Source organism: Pipistrellus kuhlii, unplaced genomic scaffold (assembly GCF_014108245.1).
Source record: "Pipistrellus kuhlii isolate mPipKuh1 unplaced genomic scaffold, mPipKuh1.p scaffold_m20_p_75, whole genome shotgun sequence".
Classification (NCBI taxonomy): domain Eukaryota; kingdom Metazoa; phylum Chordata; class Mammalia; order Chiroptera; family Vespertilionidae; genus Pipistrellus; species Pipistrellus kuhlii.
In genome coordinates this window covers 940,529-963,540 of record NW_023425579.1, presented here as the reverse complement: position 1 = coordinate 963,540, position 23,012 = coordinate 940,529, and the positions used below count along the sequence as shown (strand labels likewise).

At 50.5% G+C, this 23,012-nt stretch overlaps 3 protein-coding genes across 14 annotated transcripts in view; 2 read left to right on the top strand and 1 right to left on the bottom strand.

The window, feature by feature from the left end:
- The first annotated feature begins 45 nt into the window (after positions 1–45).
- Positions 46–21,496, top strand: NSMCE4A (NSE4 homolog A, SMC5-SMC6 complex component). Of its 3 annotated transcripts, none has more exons than XM_045576159.1 (11): positions 46–360; positions 809–889; positions 1,936–2,066; positions 3,116–3,267; positions 4,763–4,862; positions 5,493–5,583; positions 6,438–6,532; positions 7,526–7,574; positions 8,227–8,321; positions 8,413–8,498; positions 21,454–21,496. In XM_045576159.1, the coding sequence occupies exons 1-10, from the start codon at positions 75–77 to the stop codon at positions 8,494–8,496; spliced, it is 1,164 nt and encodes a 387-aa protein (XP_045432115.1). In that variant the 5' UTR covers positions 46–74; the 3' UTR covers positions 8,497–8,498; positions 21,454–21,496. The 3 variants fall into 3 exon arrangements, with proteins under 3 accessions (XP_045432115.1, XP_036278892.1, XP_036278893.1); XM_036422999.2 differs by lacking the exon at positions 21,454–21,496 and adding an exon at positions 9,315–9,480 and having other exon boundaries at positions 47–360; XM_036423000.2 differs by lacking the exon at positions 21,454–21,496 and adding an exon at positions 9,315–9,480 and having other exon boundaries at positions 48–360; positions 809–886.
- On the bottom strand, positions 12,103–22,890 carry LOC118710497 (putative uncharacterized protein ZNRD1-AS1). Of its 2 annotated transcripts, none has more exons than XM_036423001.2 (3): positions 22,782–22,890; positions 14,829–14,904; positions 12,103–13,146 (listed from the first exon to the last, which is right to left on the bottom strand). In XM_036423001.2, the coding sequence occupies exon 3, from the start codon at positions 12,808–12,810 to the stop codon at positions 12,169–12,171; it is 642 nt and encodes a 213-aa protein (XP_036278894.1). In that variant the 5' UTR covers positions 12,811–13,146; positions 14,829–14,904; positions 22,782–22,890; the 3' UTR covers positions 12,103–12,168. The 2 variants fall into 2 exon arrangements, with proteins under 2 accessions (XP_036278894.1, XP_036278895.1); XM_036423002.2 differs by having other exon boundaries at positions 22,776–22,888.
- ATE1 (arginyltransferase 1) overlaps positions 22,416–23,012 on the top strand; it is a 42,095-nt gene continuing 41,498 nt past the window's right edge. For 3 of the 9 annotated variants that reach the window (XM_036422993.2, XM_036422989.2, XM_036422985.2), the window contains exon 1: positions 22,421–22,635. In XM_036422993.2, coding sequence (XP_036278886.1) covers positions 22,551–22,635 — 85 coding nt within the window. In that variant the 5' untranslated portion in view covers positions 22,421–22,550. Of the gene's footprint in view, positions 22,636–23,012 lie in introns of all 9 variants that reach the window. The other 6 variants (XM_045576156.1, XM_045576154.1, XM_036422992.2 and 3 more) reach the window with 4 other exon arrangements.

The following is a 23,012-nucleotide window of genomic DNA, read 5'->3' as shown; positions in this document are numbered from 1 at the left end:
GACCCGCGGGGAGCGCGCTCGCGGCTCGGGCTTTCAGTTTCTGGCGCGAACTTCCGCCCGAGGTGGCGGCGGCGATGTCGGGGGACAGCAGCGGGCGGCGGCCGGAGGGCCGGGGCCGGGCCCGCGAGCCGCACCGGGGGCGCCCCCGCTCCCGCTCCCGCTCCCGCTCCCCGCTCGGGCCCCGCCGCGGCGCCGCGCCCGCGCGCAGGGAGGCCCCGGAGCGCCCGAGCCCGGAGGACGGGGAGCCGTCGGACTCGGGGGACGAGCTGCTGGACCCCGCGAGCCTGGAGGCGGAGACGGACCACGGCCTGTGCCGCCAGATCCGCCACCAGTACCGGGCGCTCATCACCTCCGTGCAGCGTAAGCGGGCGGCGCGGGGCCGGGGCGCGGGGTGCAGGAGGGCGGCTCCGCACGGGGCCCCGCGTCCCCCGTGCCCCTCGGGCCGCAGGACCTTGCGGGGGCGGGTCCCGGCAGGAGGCACCGCGGAGCGCGCAGCCGGGAGAGCTGTCACCGCGCGGGTCCCTGCGCGCGTGTGGCCCGGGCTCCGGGGCCGCCGAGTTGGAGGACCGTCCCGCCCGCCAGGCTGCGGGCACCGGGGCTGTGGGCGGCGGGCGGGTGGAGGGAGCCGCTCCCCGGCGCCGGGGCGCGCCCTCTCCAAGGCGCCTTTTTGGCTCAAACGAGGCCGGCGCGGGGGCGCGGGGGCGCGGGTTGTGCGCGTCTGGCCCTTTGGGGCTGGGAGTGGAGGGGTGAAGGGGTGGGTGGGGTGAGGGGGTGGCCGGCCCACTGCCCAGTTTGTGTTTTGAAACAGAAAACCGGGAGGACATCCTGAACGCCAGCGACAGGCTGACCGAGGTCCTGGAGGAGGCCAACACCCTGTTCACTGGAGGTGGTTTCTCCTTTACTTCCTTCTAGCGCCTTTCCCGCCGCCCCAGCTCTCTCTGCCCCTCCTTTCCCTGCGGCCTCTCTGCAAACCGGTCCCCGGACCAGCCTCTGGAAGCGGGGAGAGGCGGGGTCGGCCTGTCCCCATCCCGGGAGCATCCAGTGCTGCTGTGAACGTGGCCTTGGCCCTGGGCATCGCCCGGGGCTTCCTTTCCGCTCGGCCTTGGCTGTTTCCACCGCTTCCTTCCACACCCTCTCCACCCCCGGGGCCCAGAGCCCACCCTCAGCCCGCTGCCCTCTGGTCGCTCCCCTCCTCGCCCCAAGCTTCCTCCTGTCTCCCTCCCATTCTCCTGTCTCCTTTTATTTAAATTGCTCACTGTAGCTTGTATTTTTAAAAATGTACATTTTATTGATTTCAGAGAGGAAGGGAGAGAAAAACATCAATGATGAGAATCATGGATCAGCTGCCTCTTGCACGCCCCCTACTGGGGATGGAGCGGGAACCCAGGCATGTGTCCTGATTTGGAATCAGACCCTGGCCTCCTGGTTCCTAGGGGGATTCTCAACCCCTGGCCCACACGGCCGGCATCCATCCCATGTCCTCTGTCCCATTTTTTTGGATCGTCCGTCCTGAGAGGTCACTGCTCGCCACCTGCAGGGTGCCGCTGAGATGCCCGGCCCTCACCCTGTTTCAGCCCAGGCTCCTTGACCACTACGGCTTGCCAGTCAGCGTAGTGGGCCCAGCCAGCGCGCAGTGGGCGTGCAGTCTGACCTGGCCCTGCCCACTGATGACAGTGGCAGGCTGGGTTGTTGGAGTCGGGAAAGCCCTCTGTGAAGCAGCTTTGTTAGACCGCGGTGATGGAAGGTGGAGGTCCCGGAGTAGAAGGGGGCGGCTGGCTGTCCGGACGCTGGTCGGTTTGCTTCCAGAGCGGAGAGCTGGAGCGGCCGGCGTTTGCAGCGAGACCAGTGGGGGGATCGGTGGGCAGTGCTGTGCTGGCTGCAGACGCAGGGGCCTCACGGGCGCACAGTGTGACTAACGCTGTCTCTCCTGAACAGTGTCCCGAGCCCGGGAAGCCGTGCTGGACGCCCACTTCCTGGTTCTGGCTTCCGATCTGGGCAAAGAGAAGGCCAAGCAGCTGCGTTCCGACCTGAACTCCTTCGACATGCTGAGATACGTGGAGACTCTCGTAAGTTCAGAGCGACAGGATCTTTAAAGAAGGCTTTGTCATCCAGTTGTCTGCCCTGCTTCTGTCCATGGCAGGTAGCTGTCACTTCAGAGCTATCACTCCGTGAGACTGATGGGAGGGCTGGGCTGGGCTGGGCCGGGCCTGGGCGGGAGCTCGGAGCAGCTGGGAACTGGGCTGTCCAGGCCCAAATGGCCACTCTGTCTCCTCAGTCCCGCCAGCTCATTAAGTTTCCAGTTTATTCTCGGTGACTGGGACCTTTGCCCAGGACTGCAGGGGTCAGGACTGGGGGGTGGGTGTTAGTCTGAGAAGATACTTCAGCACCACATGGATACAATTGGGATTTTTTCGTTTGTTTTTGGTGGGGTTCTTCCCCCCCTGCCCCGTTTTTTGTTTTGCTTTGCCTCTTAATGAGTTTGAGTGGCTGTTGTTACCTGAGATGGTAGCACTTAGCACTTCTCCGTGACGGATCTGCCCCACAAGCACAGCCAGACCTTCTGTCTGCTGTTCTTTTTTTATCCTGCTCCGTGCTCACCTCTGCCCAGCGTCCCTGCTGGGACAGTGACCTTCCCCATGGGTATTTTAAATGTCATTACGTGATTTAGTGTCATGAGATCTGACCAGATAAATTCATTGTTTGTGAAGGTCTGAGGTGTTTGTTGTTCTTAAAACCTTAGGATTTAAAAAAAAAAAAAATTAAATACTTAAAACTTCAAATCTTACATTTTTCTGTTTTTTAAAAAACCTTTTATTTTGAAGTTCGTGTGTTTCTTAAAAGGCACACTCAAGTACCACTCAGGAAAGTGACCTGAGGTTGGGTCATCTTTTTTACAAATTACTTTTATCAGGATGGAGCTCCGTACTTCAAATAGCACGTCAGAGTAAGCCCCAGACGTCTGAAAGCTTCCCATGAAAGCCCTAGACTGACAGTGTCCGGCGTCCATGTGGGGAAGACCTCCCGCAGTGGGACACCACGTGCAGAGCCGATCGCGGTGAAGGAAGGTGGCGTGTGCGCTGGCGCCGTGGCTTAACCGTGTCCCTTCGTCCTGCAGCTGACGCACATGGGCGTGAACCCGCTGGAGGCCGAAGAGCTGGTCCGCGAGGATGACAGCCCGGACTTTGAGTTCATCGTCTACGACTCCTGGAGAATATCAGGCAAAACGGCAGAAAACACCTTTAATAAAACCCATACATTCCACTTCCTGTAAGGCCCTTTTCAAAACCCGAGGGCCAGCCTCTGGCAGACCGTGCGTGTGTTTGAATGTAGGGCAGGAGCTATTGATGCTACAGAGGTGACGCCCGGGAGCCATTGTTTAGACTGTCACTGGCTGGAAAGCCCGCAGAGTCTGGTGTGGGTTTAGCTGCGGCAGGAAAGGCTGAGGGCAGGACCTGGTGGGGAGGGAGCCTCCAGCCCAGGAGTCCGGCCGCTCTGTCTCCTCCGTAAGGTCCTGTGAGGGACACGATGCCTCTCACAGCGCTGTGAGTAGAACACGTGTGAAGTGCGTGTCACACGCTTCCTCTCAGATGGGCACTGTCCTGTTGGAAGGCTGTTTGAGTCACGCCATGTGACCGGCCCGGTTCAGTTTAGGATACAGCTCTGACGTTGAAGTTTTTCTCTCTCCCTGAATGCACTCGTTTCTGTCTTAACTTCCTGCTCAGCCCGCACCGGAGGGCTCTCTGCCAGACGAATGCAAAGGGGGACCTTGTTCCCGGAGGCGCCTTCCCCAAGCCCCCTTACCCCCCCATTTCCTCCTCATGAGGCGGGGTCTGGGCGTCTGTCCTGAGTCCTCAGAACCTGGAGGCTGTGTGTCCGGCAGCAGGCGGAGGGCCGGGTGGGTCTGCATGGGACAGGCCCTGCTCTCTGAGAGGAAGGAGGTTGGGCCTTCGCCGCGGGATGGAGTCCAGGTCTCTGCTGCTGAGGGCTAGGCTCTGTCACTCCTGGGTGTGCACTGGCCTGGGCAGTGTCGCCCTTTAGTCACAGGCTGGCCGGCGCCTGCTGCAGCGCCCTGCACAGCCCTGTGCCCGCCACGGCTCTTCCCTGGCCTCATGTCCTCCCACCCCCCAGCGGGAGGCTTGTTCTCACCCCAACCCGGGAGCCTGCAGGACCTCCTCCGCTGAGCTGTGACTGTAGGGCCAGTGTCCCCCCCAGGGGTGCTCTGTCCCCACGTGGGACCCACAGTGCACGAGACACCTGCCTACGCTGTCCTTTGGTTGCTCAAGTGCAGGGGCCACGGGGGTCTGAACTCTTGGGGGCTTGGCCTCTGTGTGATGTATGTGTTGCTGTAGCTTCCGTCTGCGTGGGCCTTCTGGGAAGTAGTGGGACAGGAAGCCCGTGGTCTCTGCTCCAGCCGTTAGCCTGACAGTGTGCTTGGTCCCATGTGCTCCTCCCCGCACGCCCGTCCGAAGGCTCGTACCCCTTCCACACGTGCTCACCCTTCCCGGCTCTGCCGGAGTCTGCCAGACAGCAGTCGTGCAGGACCAGAGCAGGGTCAGGCAAACCGCGCAGGCGAGGAGGCGAGGAGGGAGCCAGGCGGAGCAGGAGGGGGGGGGGAGCGGGGCAGGAACGTGTCAGGCCAGGCCTGGTCTGGGCGCTCCCGCCTCGCCGATGCCGGTCTGGTCTGAGCCCGGCGGATGGCTCTCAGGAGTGAGGCAGTTCACTTAGAAAGGAACCAAAAAAGACCCGAGCGCCTTCCCCATAGGCTGGGCTCCATCCAGGGAGAGTGCCCCGTGCCGAAGCCGCGAGCCGAGCGCCCCAGGAGGATCTGCGCGTCGGAGAAGGAGCGGGAGATGCCCGTCCAGGTTTGTCCTAATCGAGCTTTTTAACAGCACCTGACGTGGAAATAGCCATTGGTGCAATGGGCATGAAGTTTGGCCACCTCTTCTAGCCGTTAGGGTCTGGAGTCACTTAAATAATCCTGGTATTTGAGCCTCTGAACCTTTTATTGGATTGACCGTCTGTCTTAGTCTTACCACAGCCGGTACTTCAGGTCCGTCCTAAGCCGGGATTTCTCAGCATCCACTGCCAGCAGGTGGGGGGAGAGTTCCTTTCCAGGGTCTGTCTGCTGCATTGGGATGTTTGGCAGCATCCTTGCCTCTTCCCCGGGGATGCCATAGCATCCTCCCCCCCCCCCCCCCCCCCCCCTGTGGTGGCAGCCACATCCTGGCACCTGTGCCCAGAGGCCAAACTACGCCCAGGTGTGACCGCTGTTCTGAAGTCCCCTTTGGGATGGGTATTTACGTTCGGCCTGAAGGTTGGTTTGGTCACGTTACTCCCTGATAAGGGATTGATGGGGAATGTTCCTGCGAAGCTCTGTGAGCTCTAAGACGGCGATAAGCACAGCTAGCCGGGGGAGACGCGGAGAGGAGTCACGTGGGGAAGGGCAGGAGGCTCGCTGCGGTCAGCCGGCTTGACGAGGACTTTGTTTTCAGCTGAAAAGAATGGAGGAATCGCAGCAGGAAGCCACGGAAAAGGAAGTGGAGAGGATCTTGGGGCTGCTGCAGACGTACTTCCGGGAAGATCGTGAGTATGATGCCGAGCTCCAGGGGAGCAGTCTGTTTGGGAGGTGTGTCCACTTCACCAAGAAGCTGTTTTTACTTAAAAGGCATTTTCTCTCCTGTTTTTATCTTTGCTGTTGAAAGGATTACCCATGTCCCCCTCTTCCCCCATTGACCCCTTCTCGCCGCCCTGTGAGAGGCGTGTGGGAGATCCTTTTGGCATACGTGTATAGTGAGGCTCCTCCCTTTAGAAGTTCCACCGAGAATGCTGGTGAAGTAACTTTTTTCTCTTTAAAAAATGGGTGTTTTTCTGTAAAAAATAAAACGTGACACAGATGTGAAATGAGTCCGTGGTACCCATCCCACTGCTCCTCACTCCCGGAGCAGTCACCTGCAGAACGTGCTGGGTGGATCCTCACATGGTCTCAGTCAGCCCAGTCCTACGAATAGGCACGCAGTAGGATGCTTTGTGGGGTTTTCAAAGCTGATCACAATGCACACGTTCTGCAGCATTGTGGACACGTTCCTCTCAGTGCACAGGGTCCCCTCAGTCCTGTCCGTGGTCCCCACGTATGGCTGTGTCATAGACACCTTGGCCAGCCCCTCTGCAGCAGGCGAGTGAGTCCCTTACAGCCTTCACTCCCTGAAAATGGCGAGAGTGAAGAAGCGGGGCCTGACTTTGTCCTCAGATGCTAATATTTTTGTAGGACAGCTTTTGGGGGTGGGGAGCGGGCCCACAGGCCATGCCTGGTTTTAACAGATTTGCCAAACTGCCCCCAGAAGGGTTGTGTCTGTCACGCCCCACAGCAGGCACTGACGTGGGGCTTAGTGTGATTGGCAGCCACGCCCCATCCTGAAGAATCTCTCCTCTGTCTGCAGCTGACACTCCCATGTCCTTCTTTGACTTCGTGGTCGACCCACATTCCTTCCCTCGAACAGTGGAAAACATCTTCCATGTCTCCTTCATCGTAAGGGTAAGACTGTTTCTCTAATTGCTTTTATGAGTTTTTAAGAGAGAAATAATAACAGCAGTGGAGGGAGCTGGCAGAAGGGTTTGTACCAAGCAATGTGAATGCAGACCCGTTGTCGAAAATAGGAACTGACCTGGCGGCAGAAACAACGGCTAAAACAGGTTCAAAGTTTAGGTGCTTGCTTTCCCATTTGTAATTTTAGTGAAAGGATTGGCAGAGTGTGAGCGTGGAACTATGGGTAGAGCGCTCTGTGGTGACCCCGGTACACGCCCTGCATGCGAGAGCTGTCATGTCATGTAAGAATCTCCGTGTCTCTGGTCGCCTCGGGAGGGCCAGGGGCCTGTCCGTACTCTCCTAACAGCTGGTGATGTGCGAGGCGGGCCGAAGGAGGCTTATGGCTGTGGGCGCCCTGGATTACTTGTCTTTTCCACATAAACACTGCAGCCTGCTTTTGCCCATCCGGTGTCTACAGAGAGTGACGAAGTGGGTGTAGTGGAGTGAGGGGCAGGGAGGAGGTCTTACAGCAGTCTGTAGCTCTGAGCAGGAAGTTATTCTAAAGTAGGTAAAGTGCTATGGAGATCAGACTGTCTTTGCCTTGTCAGATTGCTGTCCAGCACGTGTAAGATGAATGTGATCTTAACCTGAGACAGAAATCTTGCATTAACTAAAGTTTCCCCAGATATGGTATCAGGCATATTTTGTCAATGGTAAATGATAGAATTATGCACAAAACATGTGAGTATGCAAAAAATACACATCGGACAAAGAGGCAGACAGTTCAGTTCACGAGGCCCTGGGGCGGAGGCGTGTCGGGTAGGAAAGCTGAGAGGCCGGGAGATGTGGAAAGAAGAACGTTCTGGTCTTGTCCATGTACTCGCCTCACTGATCTTACAGTTCCCTGTCTGAGATATAGAACTTTCTGAGTAATTTTTTTATCCAGTGGCTATGGGCTCTAAATTGTAGTCTTCTAAAATCATTTTTTTGTGTGTGTTTTAGGATGGTTTTGCAAGAATAAAACTTGACCAAGACCGACTGCCAATAATAGGTAAATGATCCTATGTTCAGAAAAGTTAGTTTTAGAGAAGATTTATTTGGTACTAGAGTTTATGCATTTTACTAAATGTGAGGGAGTTCTCACTTAGGAAACAAACTCTTGTCATGCTGCATCTTGCTCAACCAACTGAAAATACTGAAAACATGGCCAGTTTAAAACAGTGGGTTCACCTGTATCATTGATTTGGTTCAACATCTAGTCCTGTCAAGATGAACAAGAAATCATATAATTTCCCTCAAATTCTAATTTAGAAAGTCGGTAATTGCAGTTATTTTTGTAGTTTCTTTCTCTTTCCTCTTGATGCCAGCTCCTCCTCTCCCCGAGAGGATCTTTCACTCTTAGTTGAGTGATTGCTCCTGTTCAGGACTCGGGTAGAGTGAAGACCGCCAGGGCGCAGCTCTGTGGCTGCTACGCAGAGATGCAGGGTTTCCCTGCTGTAGGCTGCGTTACTTGACTGCATTTCTTTAATGGAAACGAAGGGATGGATGACTTGCTACTATAACAACGTTGTAACTCAGTGATGCAATCAGTAGGTAGTGTTAGGATCATCTCGATACCGGTTTCGTTCCTGTTACTCATCCATTCCTGTGTAGCTTACCTCTTCTGATTGAATAACCTTTGAAAACTTTTGTCTTTCAAACAGAGCCTGTTAATATTAATGAGGAAAGTGAGGGCATTGACCAAAACACCCAAATCAGGAATCAAGGGATTATAGCTTTGAGTTACCGCGACTGGGAGGTAAAGCTCCGCCATTGCCCACAGGTGGTCCCGCCTCGCCTCGCCCGCCCTTGCTCGTAAGCCCGGTGCCCACCTGTTCTTTGCTCTGCAGGAGATTGTGAGGACCTTTGAGATCTCGGAGCCCGTGATTGTCTCTGGCCCCAGCCAGCAGAGCCTGAGTGCTGACGGCAGCTGAAGGTAAGGCTCCTTGGGGCAACCGGGGCTTTTGGCACGCGCTCCTGGCATCCCACCTTCCTGTCGGGCCCGTTCTGGAGAAGTATGGGTCTTGCTGCTCATTGCCTCCCTGTGTTGGTGACAAAGGCCGGGCAGGCCCTGTGGCGGGTCCCCTCTTTGGACCGGTGGCCTTGCTGATCTTCAGGTGGGCCGAGGTAGAGGCAGAGCAGTGACCTCCTGCTTGGCTTTTTTAACCCTGCATGACACATCGGTACATCAGTGAATATGGAAGTCTCCCATCGGTCTGGTCCAGGGTCCCGTTAGGTTTGCTTACTTTGTGGGTGCAGAGCAGAAGAGGAGGATCACCTCAAAATGCAGTTAGGAAATGAGCGATGGGGTGAGGGAATTCTGCCTTTCTGTGAAGGAGAGCATTGCAGCATGCAGGCTCCGTGGTGACCTGGCTTCTGCAAGCAGCTGTGGGGGCCTTGGAGACCGGACTCCACCGGCTCCGCTCCTTTACGATGGCAGGCAAGTCACCTGCTCACACTCAGCCACAGTTGCCTTACCGACAGATCTATAAACCTGTCCCTGAAGTGGGAGGTTTCTTTTTCTAGCTCAAGTATTCTATGCTTTTGAGAGTTAAAATGTGCCTCAGTTAACTGAGCGGCTTTTGTTCTGGGATCCTGAGGGAGAGGGGAGTATGGACGGGGAGGTAGGTGTGTGATGGGTGAGCCGGGCCTAGGCACTGAGGAGGGCTAGCTGTTAGGCTGCATTCATGTAAATTAAGTCACCCTTTGATTTATAAACTGTTAACCAGCTATTTCCCCCTCCCCCTTTTAGGACTCAAATGGATAGTGACATCCAGAAAGGAGAACAGCATGCGTTGTATATATTGTATGATTGACATTTTTAAAGGCAGATTGTTTTTAGTAAACTGTAGCTTTTGATAGTTGATGGATTTGTCATGGTTGTCTTTGATTAAAGGAATTCACTGCCATGTTCACAAGTAGTTGTAATTCCTCTTTGTTCTGCTAGTTCCTTCTCCAGGCCCACGGGAAGTTCTAGTTCGGTAGGCAGTGGCCTACACATCATTATGGTCCTTGTTACAACCCGAGCTGTGATGTCAGCTGGTCAGGTCCACACTCTTAGGTGGTGCCACAGAAAGTAGTTTTGTTGCTAAAACGTGGTCAAGTATCAGCAATGTCACATGACTCAGCCCGATTTATACACAAGCAGCTCCTCCGTCCTCACCAAGCCAGGCTGTACCACCTTCCCAGCAAGCCAACCGTAGGTCTGTCTTGCCAATCCTCTGTCCACGAGACTACTGGCCACTAGAGGGAACCACACCCGGGCGGACACTGCTGCTCCAGGGCATGGTCTTTGCTGGGTCTTTGGGTCTGTGCCCAGTGGTCTGAGTCCATAGTGGGCTCCTTTTCCCATCCCACTTTCTGCATCAGCCCTTGCTCACTCCTCCCGTGTCACAGCTGGAGGGTCTGTCTGTGGAAGGCTCAGGGCGAGCTCCCCTGCTCCTCGGTCTCCGCCTTGCCAGTCATCCCTCTCCCTCTCCACACTCAGTGCTTTCCCCTCCACCATCTCATCTCATCTCATCTCAACAAAGTGACCAGGACCCGTAAGTTCCTGTCCTGTCTCCTCTGTAAGTAGGACCACTTTCAAAAGCGTCCAGTCCTAACCTTGGCCGCTCAGCACCTCCTCCCACCACTCTGCTGACGTTGGTCTAGGCCAGATTTCCCGGCGATTCCTTTCCAGCTAAGATCCAGTGAACACGTGCTGTGCGTTTGACACTTGAAAAGCGCTTCTCGAAAATCACATCCTTGTGTCTGATACTTCCCTGGTTTTCCTTCCACCATACACTCGTTTGATGGACACATCGCATCCTGAAGCTTCCCAAACGGACTGCACTCTCCACGCAGCTCCAGGAGCCGTGGCCGAGGCTCTGACATGCGGAGAACAGCCTGCCTTTCTGCCCACAGCCTGCTGGTGCTCTTCCCACTCGACTCCCTCGGGGGCTGCGAATTCTCTTCTTTACCCCACAGCCCCCCTCAATGGTCACTCCATTTCATCCCTCTGGTGCCTGCTTCCTGTCTGCCTTCAGATTTCTCCCTCGTCTTCCCACATGGGACTCCCCGTGGCCTCCAGGGTGAAAGGCCCGGGCTCCTGTGACAGCCTAGCCCCTCACGATTTGGGTTTCCGCCTGTTACCGGCTCACTTCCTCCTATAAAGCTAGTCCTTCGTCGTTAAACGGCCTGGATGAGAGGATGGCATGCCATTCCCCAGTGACAGTGCATTTCCCTCTTTGGTCTCCTCCCGGGGCTCAGTCACCCCGTCAGCACAGCCAGCCTCAGAACACTGTTACCCTGGCCCTCCTCACCCTCAGCCCTGACCCCCGCTGACCCACTCTGTCTCTATGTCTGTTTCCATCTTCAGGAATTTGCCAGTTGTGGACATTTCACGTAAACAGAATCACGTGTGTGGTCTTAACATAATTTTTTGGCTATTGCCTTCCCCATCCCCTTCATTTCCATTCTGCTTGTTTCAGACACTCCCCACTAAGAGACGTGAGTGGCTACTTTCTTCAAACCAAGGTGGAAAAGCTGCTACTTGGCATTTCGTGCCTTTTGGTAATGACCGAGTTTCCTAACCATGTACTTTCTCATTGTTTTTAAAAGTTGTCAACAGAAGTTACCTGGGCAGATTGATTAGGGACCACTTTTTCGTCTTTCAACTTCTAAGTTGAAAAACAAAACAACTGATGGATGCCATCTTTTAAAAAGCAAACTGAGGTAACGCCTAAAGCCTTTTTCCCTCCAGAATTTGAATAGCACCTGTTCTTGCCTTAGTCACCTGTTTGTGCCACCCTGTTCACCGCACCCCTTTCCTGTGGGACTCTCCCAGGCCAGGGCTGTGCCCTCCTCTGTGCGCACGGTGGCTGCTGGGGTGCAGGCCGCTCTCCTCACTGCCCTGCTGCCTGAGGCACTCCTGTCCCGGTGCATCCTCAGGCTCCAGGCCCCATCCATTATACCCTCCTCCCTCATCCCTGTTCTCCCACTAGAGCTTGTGCTGCAGAAGTGGAGGTGTTCTGCCTTGTTCCTTCTGTGGGTGACGTGAGATAAAAATGTGCTGCACACGTTAGAGAGGGAGAGCCTGTTTCCTCCCTTCAGTCTGGGCTGGCATGCCACCTTGTTGAGCAGCACCGTCTGGCAGAAGGGATGCTTCGAGGCCAGGTCCGGAGAAGCCTTGTAGAGTTGGGCAGGCCTGTCAGAGCCCTGAATCACTGTAATAAGTTCAGCCACCACGAGGCCCTGCATCTACACAGGATGGGACGGAGGGAGAGGATTAGCCCAGCTACTCAGCCTTCTGGCCGTTCCTGCCAAGGGCCTGTAGGGGACGCATGGGCCCTCCAGACTAGCCCAGCCATCACCTGAGTGTCCCCAAGTGGCTCCGGTGGGGCTCCAGGGGCAGAAACTTGCCCAGCTGAGCTCTGCTTGAATTCTTGATGCAGAATTGTGAGCTATAATATCGAATAAGATGATGGTTTTAGGTCAAGTTTTGTGTTTATGATTTAACTCCTTCCCCCCTCCCTCCATTTTGACGCACTTGGAAACAAAACTAGGATATGGGGTTTTACTGCACTAAAACTGTGCACGTATGCTGCCTAAAAAAGAAATACAGTTGTCTAGAAAGCTTTGATTTTATTTTCTAGTTGACTCCTCAGAAATGGTGGTATCCTCAAGAGCTGTCTTCGAAGTGGTTTTTTACTGCTGCTCTCTCCTCCGGACTTCTGCATCAGGATGGTCACTTCCAAGGGAGGCTGGATGAGGGGGTAGGCTGTGACCCGCTTAAACTCCTTCACTTCCTCTTTCCTCACCTGAGGCTTTAGGGAAGGAGGAGCCTGGGCGCCCAGTTTCTGAGCCTCTCGTTTTTTACTTCTTTGCTCCGTAAATTCTCGCCCTCGAATCATGCGATCTCGATGTCTCTGCATCTGCTCTTGCACCCAGGCCACCTGGTGCTGTCTGGTTTTAGCTTTGGGTCTTCTCTGGATGTTTTCCGTCTGTTCATCCTCCAGGGTGAATGTTCTGGGGGTAAGTATCTCACGTGGGCTCTTCTGAGGAAGCAGCTGATACTTGTGGTCTCGGAGGCCTCTAGCTCGCTCTGCCCGGTGGATGTGTTTCTTTATCTGGTCCAGCTCCTTCTCAGACACTAGATAGTCCCATCTTTTAGCACCATCTGATTTTTCAGTTTGTATTCTGTTTTCCTCTCCCTTTGTGTCCAAGTCCTCTTTTGGAACCATAATGTATTCCCAAGCATCTTCCAGCATTTCTTGATGTTGTTGACAGTAGTGCTCCTCCACTTTGGCAAACCACAAGTCAAAGACAGTTTATGTTTATGAAGTGTTTTTCTCTCCTGCTGAAACTGGACTGTTTCCTCACGTCTACAGAATGGACGCCACCCAACCGCTGGTCAGAGGGACGTATCGGAACTGTTTAAGTCGGCTGCTCTCTGTCATAGTCCATGGCACGGATCTCAAGTGGCAGCCAGCCCGGCCTGGCACTCCCACACCATGCTCACTCGGTCTCTTCGCTGCGTCCGGTCCTGCTCTTCACCCGCCTCTCCCCTCCTCAGGGTCCCTCCTAGTTGAAGCCTTGGCCTTAGACTTCCTCGAGGAAACAGAAGCAGTCACTCAGGAGCACCCTCCCCCCACAGCCACCACCACATTCTCCCAGACCCGTCTTCCAACACTGCCCTCCTAGGCCAAAGCCAGCCTTGCACCTGTGCTCCCTGAGCCTCCAGAGCTTCATTTGCAAATGCTCAAGTTCCCTTTCCTGCTTCAGCAAAACGTCCGCTACTGGGTCACCCGTCAGCGTGACGCTAGCCTGCCTCGCCTTTGGACAGAAGAAGAACCTTCTGGACCACCTCCTCTGCAGCCTCCGCTGCCTTTGCTCCCCTCCACAGCGCGACTTGAAGCACTTACCTACGACCCCCTCTACTTCCCCGCCGCTTATGTTGCTCTCAGGCCTCTATGGCTGGGTTTTTGGCCCCACTCTAGGTCACAGGTGACTGCCACCGGACAGATTCGGTGCTCCCACCCCTGTCTTGTCACACTGACCTCTCAGCAGCTTTCTCTGGAGGTGACCATGCTCCTCCTTGAAATTCTTTCCTTCTGGCTTCCAGGCTGTGGACAAGGGCATGTGACTGAGGCTAGCTTGCATCCCTCCCTCTCCCAGCTATTAGCTGAGTGTCCCTAAGTGACTGACTAACCCTCATTCTCTTCCAACTTCACGGCCATTCCCTCCACCTGCGTTGCTGGTTCTGTCTTTCAAATGGGATGCCGGGAGGAGAGCAGAGAAATTGTCACCGGAGGTAGAGCAATCACAGAGAGGGCTGCTGGGAAGGGACGGTCTAGAGTAGGGGTGTCGAACTCAATCAGAGAAGGGGCCAAAATCTAAAATCCAGCCTAAATCGAGGGCCGAATGGTTTACTGAACAGTCATAAACTGTCATTGTGATGGAAACGCAGCGGAGTGCAGTGATGACAGTGCGGTGCGGGCCACATTGCAAGGCCTGGCGGGACAGATTTGGCCCACGGGCCTTGTGTTTGACACATGTGGTCTAGAGCATGAACCAGGTGGCCTCACAGGGGTCCAGCTCGAGGGGGAAGAGGAATGGACAAGGCTGCTGTGCCCGCCTCAGCCTCAGGCCTCATACCCTTTACTTGTCTCTCCCTGCAGAGTGTTGTCTTCAGTCTGCTCTTCTCAGTCCTATCACTTCTAACAGAACACCCCGCCCTGGCGTGGCGGCCTCCCTGGCTTCCCCGACCCCACACTTCTCTCCCTCTGCCCCAGCCGTGTCTACAGATCTGAGATCTACAAGGTCACTTTCCTGCCTTGACCGTCGGAGTGGTGCTCTAATCTGGTCCCTGATCGCCTCTCAGTCACGGATCGCTCCCCTGCCGCAGCCACACGACTTCCTGTTCCTCAAGAGCCATGCTCTTCCCCATCCGACTCCTTCCACCTGTTTTCCCTGCAGTCACACACGAGCTCGCAGGTCTGACTGCGGCACTTACACCTGTCACTTCTAGGTTTCAGCTTACCCGTCACTTCCTCAGACCTTCCGCATGCGCATTCAAATATAACCCCATCCTTTCATGACACTTAAGAGTTGCGGTAACAACACGCTTTATGTCGTGGTCCCTCACTCGCCAGCCCAGGGAGGACACAGGCCTGCAGTGGTGCTCAGTGAACCAACAGGACAGGCAGAGCCCCAGGCCCTTTTCACCTTGGTGATAACTATCACTGTGTTACTGGCTCCCAAATTCATGGTAAAAGTATTTCCTCACCTTAATCTTCTTTTCTAGTGGGGACTAGGAACCTACTGCAATTCGAGGATCTTGAGTTCTTTTGGCCCAGGCCAATCTAGAAGATCAAAAAGAGAAGTTATGCTAGATTTGGAGAAGGGACTCGGGAAACAGGCTCCAGCGTGAGTTGTTTCGGGAATTGATTTGGGACTGACTTTTCATGTTTCTCTTTCCCTCTCCCCTATTTCTAAAAAAATTTTTTAAGAAAAAAGTTATAAAAGTAAGTACGGATATTTTATGCTTAAATGAAAGAATTTCAAATATTAAGTTATGAAAGTGGTTCCTATTTCATAGAAAGAACTGAATGGAAATTTCAATCTGCGTTTTAATCACTTGTTTCCTAAACCCTAAAAGATACTGTAATTTGCCATTCAGATGTCAAATTCATGTGATATTAATTCGGTCAAAACTGTTACAATACCTAGATGTGACTGCATCATCCTACCATACAAGTGCCTAATACAGGACAGGCACACCTCATTTTAGTGTACTTCACAGGTGTGTTTTTGTACGAACTGAGAGGAAGACCCTCCACTAGCAAAAGACTCAGACTTGCTTTATGACGGTGTCTGGAACCTTACCAGTGTCGGAGGTGTGCGTGCCTGTGCCGACTGTGAGCCAGGCACTGTGTGAAGTGCTAAAAGGCTCCTGTGAAAGCAGAATAAAAGTCTTTGGTTTGACCAAGAGAACTATGCATTTCTTTTTTATATACATATATTTTTATTGATTTCAGAGAGGAAGGGAGAGGGGGAGAGGGATAGAAACATCAATGGTGAGAAGCATTGATTGGTTGCCTCCTGCATACCTACAACCTGGGCATCGAGCCCACAACCTGGGCATGTGCCTAACTGAAGTCGAACCCGGGACCCTTCAGTCCGCAAGCCAATGCTCTATCCACTGAGCCAAACCAGCTAAGGCAAAATATGCATTTCTTAATTAGAGCCTCTCTTTAAAGAATCAGCTTAATGAAAATAAAACTTATATAAAGAGAATCACTTGGACTGAAAAGTACTTGTCACTTAAATACTATGTTGTACATTGTTTCTCTTTCGTGAGAAGAGAAACTGGGAGGATAAAGAATGTTTATAAGCCGGGGAGATAAAGAATATTTTTGATAAGCAAATCAGGTTGAAACAAATTGAGCAAGACTAGACTTTGCCCTAACATGAGCAAAAGATGGCTTGAGTTGTTTTTCAATGATAAATGTAAAAAGAACTTTACCATATTTTATCACATACAGTATTTTATCATATACCTAATTTTAAATCTTTGTCAGAAATCATGAAATAGATTTAAATACTTATGAGAAGTCCTGCCTGGGAAAGATGATGATTCCTGAACCAATATTAATATGTTATTATTAACCAAAGCCTGTAGTTTAAGATTCACTCGTGTTGTACATCCCATGAGTTTTGACAAGTTTATGACAGGTTCCCATCATTATAATTATACAGATCTCCTGGCCATTTCTTTTCTTTTTTAAAAAAATATATTTTATTGATTTTTTACAGAGAGGAAAGGAGAGAGATAGAGAGCTAGAAACATCGATGAGAGAGAAACATCGACCAGCTGCTCTTCTTGCACACCCCTACCGGGGATGTGCCCGCAACCAATGTACATGCCCTTGACCGGAATCGAACCTGGGACTTTTCAGTCCACAGACCGATGCTCTACCACTGAGCCAAACCGGTTTTGGCTCTCCTGGCCATTTCTAATTGGGTTTTTATTATTGCTGAGAACTGCAGTTGAGGTTTTATTTATTTATTTGCTTAGGATCATTTTCATTTCTGTGGAAGGTTAAGGTCTGTGCTTACCTTACTTTGCATGTGGATCCCAGTTGTTGCAACACCATTTGTTGAAAAGACCATCCTCTCACTAGTGACTTCCCTTTGCTCCTTATCCAAGATCAGCTGACTGTGTATGGATCTGCTTCTGGGCTTTGTGCTCTGTTCCCTTGTCTATGCCTGTTCTTTCTCCACCGTGCGATCACTCTAGTTTCAAAGTTTTAAGGTCTGGTAGTGTCAGTCCTCTGACTTTTTCTCCTTTAACACTGTTTTAGTTATTCTGAGTATTTTGCCTCTCCAGATAAATTTCAGGATCCTTTTGTTAAGATCCACAAATAACTTGCTCAGCTTTTGATTAGGATTCATTGACTCGAAAGAGCAAGTTGGGAAGAAATGACATCTTAACAATATTCATCTTCCTATAAATGAGCATGGATTATCTCTTCATTTATTTATACCTTTGATTTCTTTCATCTGAGTTTTGTAGTTGTCCTCATATACTAGGTGTATCGGTTAATAATGCGGATATTGTAATTAAAGAAAACACGATAATTTCAAGAGAAACATTGAAAGTGCTTTATTCAAAATAATGTCCATTGCTAGCTACACGGTAATTTATGGATACCGTCCCAACAGAATTTTTCTTGTTTGGAGGCAAATCATTCAGTGACCCAATTTTCCACTTCATGTATTTTGAGGTGCTGCTCAGAAAGTGCATGTGCCATCGATCAGAACAAGTGGTCATCAGAAAGAGCAAGATCTGGTGAATACGGTGGGTGGGTTAATACTTCCTTGGTTTTGAAGTGTGTGATGGTGCGTCATCATAAAGCAAAATTACTTTGCCGTGTCTCCTGGCACATTCTGGTCATTTTATCACCAAAGTGTGATTCAAATTAATAATTTGTTGTCGGTAGTGATTAGTATAAACGTTTCACCTGGTTGTAGAAGCTAATAATATAGCACACCTTCCTGATCCCACCAAACGCAGAGCATTGTCTTCTTTCCGAAGCGATTTGGCCTTGCAGTCGATGTTGATGGTTGACCTGGATCAACCCATGATAATGTGCATTTGGAATTCTTAAATTCACTTTTCATCACCAGTCACAATTCCATGCAAAAAAGACTTTCTTTTGTGCCGTTGAAGCAACATTTTACTGATGACTTTTCGGTTTCCCATGTGTCTTTAGTTCAGTTGATGTGGCACCCATTTCCCTTCCTTTAAAATTGTCCCCATTGCTTGTAAATGATCAGAAATTGTTTGCTGAGCAACGTTTAATCTTTCTTATGTTCACCATAAGCTTCCTGAAGTATTATACTCAGCAGCACCTTTCTTCAAAATAATGAATTAAAACTTCCTGCAAATGCTTTTTGGCACAGAATTCGACATTTTTAAGGAAAAATATCTATAATGTTAACACTTTTCAGAAAATTTGAAGTTTTGAAGCTTGTCAATACAACAAAATAGCATATATATCAACATATGTGTAACTCCATCTATTGAAAATAATCCACATTAACCTGTATACTTAGTACCGTGGTTGGCAAACTACAAGCCACATGCGGCTCTTTGGCCACTTGAGTGTGGCTCTTCTACAAAATACCATGGCTTGGGTGAGTCTATTTTGAAGAAGTAGCGTTAGAAGAAGTTTAAGTTTAAAAAATTGGCTCTCAAAAGAAATTTCAATCATTGTACTATTGATATTTGGCTCTGTTGACTAATGAGTTTGCTGACCATTGACCTAGTAGATTTTGTACATATTGTGTTAGATTTATACCTAATTATTTCTTGTTTTTTCCTGGTGCTAATGTAAATGGTATTGTTTCTATTGTAGTTTCAAATTCCAATCAACATTGTATCTTGCAACCTTGCTATCATTGATTAGTTCCAAGATACTTCTATTGATCCTTTGGGATTTTTCATTTGGCCAATTATGTCATTTGTGAATGACAATTTTATTTTTTCCTTCCCAATATTATACCTGTATAAAAGGTATTATTCCTTTTATTATTTATTGCATTAGCCAGGAGTTCCAGTTTGATGTTGAATAGGAGTTATGAGGGGACATCCTTTCACTGTTCCTGATCTAACCAAAAAAGCATCTAGTTTCTCCCCATTAAGTATGATGTTTGCTGAGATTTTGTAATGAATGGCTGTTGGATTTTGTCAAATGCTTTTTCTGCATCTACTGATATGATTTTCTTCTTTAGCAATTAAATTAATTGCTTTTCTAAGGTTAAACCAGCTTTGCTTAACTGAAATAAGTCCTACTTGGTGGTGGTGTATAATTCTTTTATACAGTGTTTGATTCCATTTACTATTTCATTGAGGATTTTTACATCTGTGTTCACTAGAGATATTTGTTTAGTTTTCCTTTCTTGTAATGTCTTTGGTTTTTGTATTGGGGTAATGCTGGTCTCATAAATTAGTTAGAAAATTCTCTCTTCTGCTATTTTCTGGAAAAGATTGTAAAGTTGGTAGAATGTCTTCCTTAAATGTTTGATAGAATTCATCAGTGAACCCATCTGGCCTGGTGCCTCTTTCATAGATCATTATTGATTCCATTTCTTTAGACATAGGCCTATTCAAATTATCCACTTCTGTGGAGTTTGGTAGATCAGCTTTCAAATAATTGATTCATTTCTTCTAGGTTATCATACATATGGACTTAGAGTTGTTTGTACTATTCCTTTATTAGCCTTTTAATGTTTATAGGATCAGTAGTGATGGTCCTTCATTCATTTCTGACATTGATAATTTCTAGTTTTTTTCTTGAGACCCGGTGCGTGAAATTCGTGCACTTGGGGGGGTGGGGTTTGTCCTCAGCCCGGCCTATATCCTCTCCCAGTCCAGGAGCCCTTGAGGGTTGTCTAACTGCTGTGGAGACAGGAGAGGCTCCTGCCACCATTGCTGCACTTGCCATCCATGAGCTTGGCTTCTAGCAGAGTGGTACTCCCCACGGGAGTGCACAGACCACCGGGGGGCAGCTCTTACGTTGAGTACCTGCCCCCTCGTGGTCAGTGCACATCATAGCAATCGGTCTTTCCACTATTTGGTCAATTTGTGTATTTGCCTTTTATCATATAGGATTAGACTTACTAGAGTTTTACCAACTTTATTGGTCTTTTCTTTATTGATTTCCTATATTTATTCATTTATTTTTGCTTTTTGTTCTTTGCTTATTTTGGATTTAATTTGCTCTTCTTTTTCTAGTTTCCTAGGGGCTTAGATTTGAGATTTCAATTATATGCATTCAGTATTATAGATTTTCCTCTAAGCACTGCTCTTGCTGTATTCCACATTTTAGTAAGTTGTATTTTCATGTTCATTTAGTACAAAATATTTCTCAAGTTCTCTTGAAACTTCTTTGACTCAAGTGTTATTTAGAAGTGTGTTGTTTAATCGCAAGCATTTTGGTATTCAGCTGTTACTAGTTTTATTCCATTGTGATCTGAGAGCATACTTTGTATTATTTCTATTCTTTTAATTTAAGGTGTTTATGACCCAGAATATGGTCTGTTTTGGCCAATGTTCCATGTGAGCTTAGAATAAAATGTATTCTCCTATGTTCAATAAACTATTCTGTGGATGTCAAGTTAGATCCAGTTGATTGATGGTATTTACTTTCAATTATGTCCTTATTGAGTTAATGCCTAATGGATCTGAATTACTGAGAGTGGTGACATTTCTATTAGTGAACTCATCATTTTCTCCTAGCAATTCTATCAGTTTTTGCCTCACATATTTTGCCACTCTGTGGTAAGTGCATATACATTAATGATTGTTAGGTATTCTTGTAGAATTGATCCCTGTATTATGTATGCACCTTTTTATCCCTAATTTTCCTTGCTCTGATGGTTTCCATTGTCTGAAATTAATGTAGCTACTCCAGCCTTGATTAGTGTTAACAATATATCTTTCTCTGCCTCTTTTATCTGTTTATAAATTTAAATGGGTGTTTTGGGTAGATAATATATAGTTGGGCCTTTTTAAAATCTAGTCTTATAGTCATTTTATTAATATGTTTAAAGTGATTGAAAATCAATTGGAAGAATTAAAAACAAAGTTAACTGTCTGTTACTGGCAATTTTAAAATAAAAAGAAATTATATTAGTGCTGCCACCCTACCCCGCAAGAAGGGGGAAACTAAATGAAGGTTTGTATTTTCTCATTTGGGCCTCAAAGATGAAAACTGTCTTTGATCTTTAGCAAAATAAAGATATTCAGGAACTGCTGTCCTACTTAAGTCCAGACATATCTTTTCCTCTTCAATTCACTTTAACCACCTTTTCTTCCTCCTGTCTTTAATTAGTTGTATGACCCTGGGCAAGTTATTTAGCCTCTCTGGTCTGTTTTCTTTTCTTTCTTTTTTTTAAAAATATATTTTTATTGATTTTGTACAGAGAGGAAGGGAGAGAGATAGAGAGTTAGAAACATCGATGAGAGAGTCATCGATCAGCTGCCTCTTGCACACCCCCTACTGGGGATATGCCCGCAACCAAGGTACATGCCCTTGACTGGAATCGAACCTGGGACCCTTCAGTCCCCAAGCCGACGCTCTATCCATTGAGCCAAACCGGTCTTGGCTCTGGTCTGTTTTCTATGCTGTGAACTGTAAGGATCAAATGAGTAAAACATATGCCTAGGACTTTGGACATTATCATTATTCAAGACTTGGGGTATGCCCTGGAGTGCCCTGGCTGGCGTTGGTTTAGAGTGTGGGATAAGGTTGGGCAGAAGTGAAGTGGGACAAGAATGTAAGACTGAAAAGCCCCAGATCTCCTCCTTTGTCTTGAGCATGGCATTCTGCTGTTACATTTCACAGGCCCTTTCATTCAAAATGAGAGCCGAGCCAGGAAAGAACTGGGGAAAAGCAAATCTGTTGTAATTGAACAAGATGGATGAAGTCTGTCTTAAGAATATGGTTATCTAGCAAGGAGCCTTCAAGTAAGGAGCTGGAGTGGAGAAGCTTAGAGGGGCCCTGAAAATTGGCTGTACCCCACATACCTACCACCCTTTGTTCTGTCCCCAATATGTGCGGCACAAGTGATGCTGAGCAACCTAACAGGTCACTGGTCACCAAGAATCTCTTCACTTTAACTAGGCACATACCCAGCAGGGTGGGCCTTGGGTCAGGAATGTTGAAACTGATCTCAAAGGTTTACCTCTGTTTCCCCAAGTTTCATGATTTCACTTTTTTTTTTAAGTGCTGCAATAAGAAAATGAGCTTTAAAAAAATGAGGTTTATTACGGACTCGGAAGAATAGGACGGGCAGGCTTAAATGGCCTGTGCGCACAAGGTACAGGTGAAGGAATATTACCTTGTTGGACACATTTTTGGACAGTGCTTGCAACTGGAGGCCCGCGGGCTGAGTATAAGTTTTGTTTGGCTACACTGAGCAAGAAAACTCATTTAAAGTAACATTTTAAAAATCGTATTAAAAACTCTAAATTTCGAGCTTTTCTTCATGGTGACGTTGGGCTTCTGGTGGCCCGAGGCCGCGGCGGGCTCTGGCCGGTTCCTTTAAAAGCGTCACCTATCCGGCCAAGGGCAGGTGCCCGCAAGCGGACGAGCCCACGGGCACCGACGTGAGTGCCCGCTGGTTTGCAAAAGCTCCAGGTGGTTCCATGGCGGCCAGTGCCCACCTGCGACGGTAACTCTCAAACCGAGACCGACAGGCCTCCGCCTCCGCAGACGGGAGCTGTCGGGGCGCGTGATGCGGTCTGCGAGGGCAGCGGGTGCGGCCCGGCCGGCGGGGACGGCCCCGGAAGAGGCGCCGGCGCGGGCTGGGCGCGGGGCTGCGGCCGGGACGCGCCGGCGGCTGCGCTGCGCCGCGCTCTCCGCCCCGCCGCGGGCCCCGCGCTTCCTGAGGCGGCCCAGCGCCGGGAGGCGTGGCCGGCGCGCCCACCCCGGCGGCGGCCATGGCCTCGGTGGTGGAGTACAAGGGGCTCAGGGCCGGCTACCACTGCGGCTACTGCGACTCCGCGGCGGGCAAGGCGTCCTGCGGTGAGTGTCCCGCCTCGCGTCCCGCCCGGGCCGGCCCCGCGCAGGGAACGCACTGCCGCCCCCCCCTTCACCCCGCTCCCGCCTCCCCTTCCCGCTCGCTTCTCCCCAGACCGCCTCCTCACGCTCCGTCCCCGTCTCACCCTCACCGAAGATGGCGGCCCCTGTGCGGGAAGGGGCAGCAGTCGCCGAAGACTGCCTGCCCGGGGCCAAGATGGCGCGGGCGACGTCAGCGCCTCGGCCCGCGCGAGGCGCGGTGCTCTGTGGGGCGGCTGCGGCGACGCGGTGCATTGTGGGGCATCAGTGGGCAGAGGGGGAGCGGGCAGGGGGAGGTCCGGCCTGAGGCGCCCGGTCGGCGCGCTGCATTGTGGGGCGGCGGC

What these genes read in the sequence shown, in the direction of transcription:
- NSMCE4A (XM_045576159.1), top strand. Translation starts at nt 75, where the DNA reads ATGTCGGGGGACAGCAGCGGGCGGCGGCCGGAGGGCCGGGGCCGGGCC. An exon ending in CACCCTGTTCACTGGAGGTG is followed by an intron (nt 890 to 1,935) that starts GTTTCTCCTTTA and finishes TCTCCTGAACAG; the next exon opens with TGTCCCGAGCCCGGGAAGCC. An exon ending in GACGTACTTCCGGGAAGATC is followed by an intron (nt 5,584 to 6,437) that starts GTGAGTATGATG and finishes CTCTGTCTGCAG; the next exon opens with CTGACACTCCCATGTCCTTC.
- LOC118710497 (XM_036423001.2), bottom strand. Translation starts at nt 12,810, where the DNA reads ATGCTGGAAGATGCTTGGGAATACATTATGGTTCCAAAAGAGGACTTG.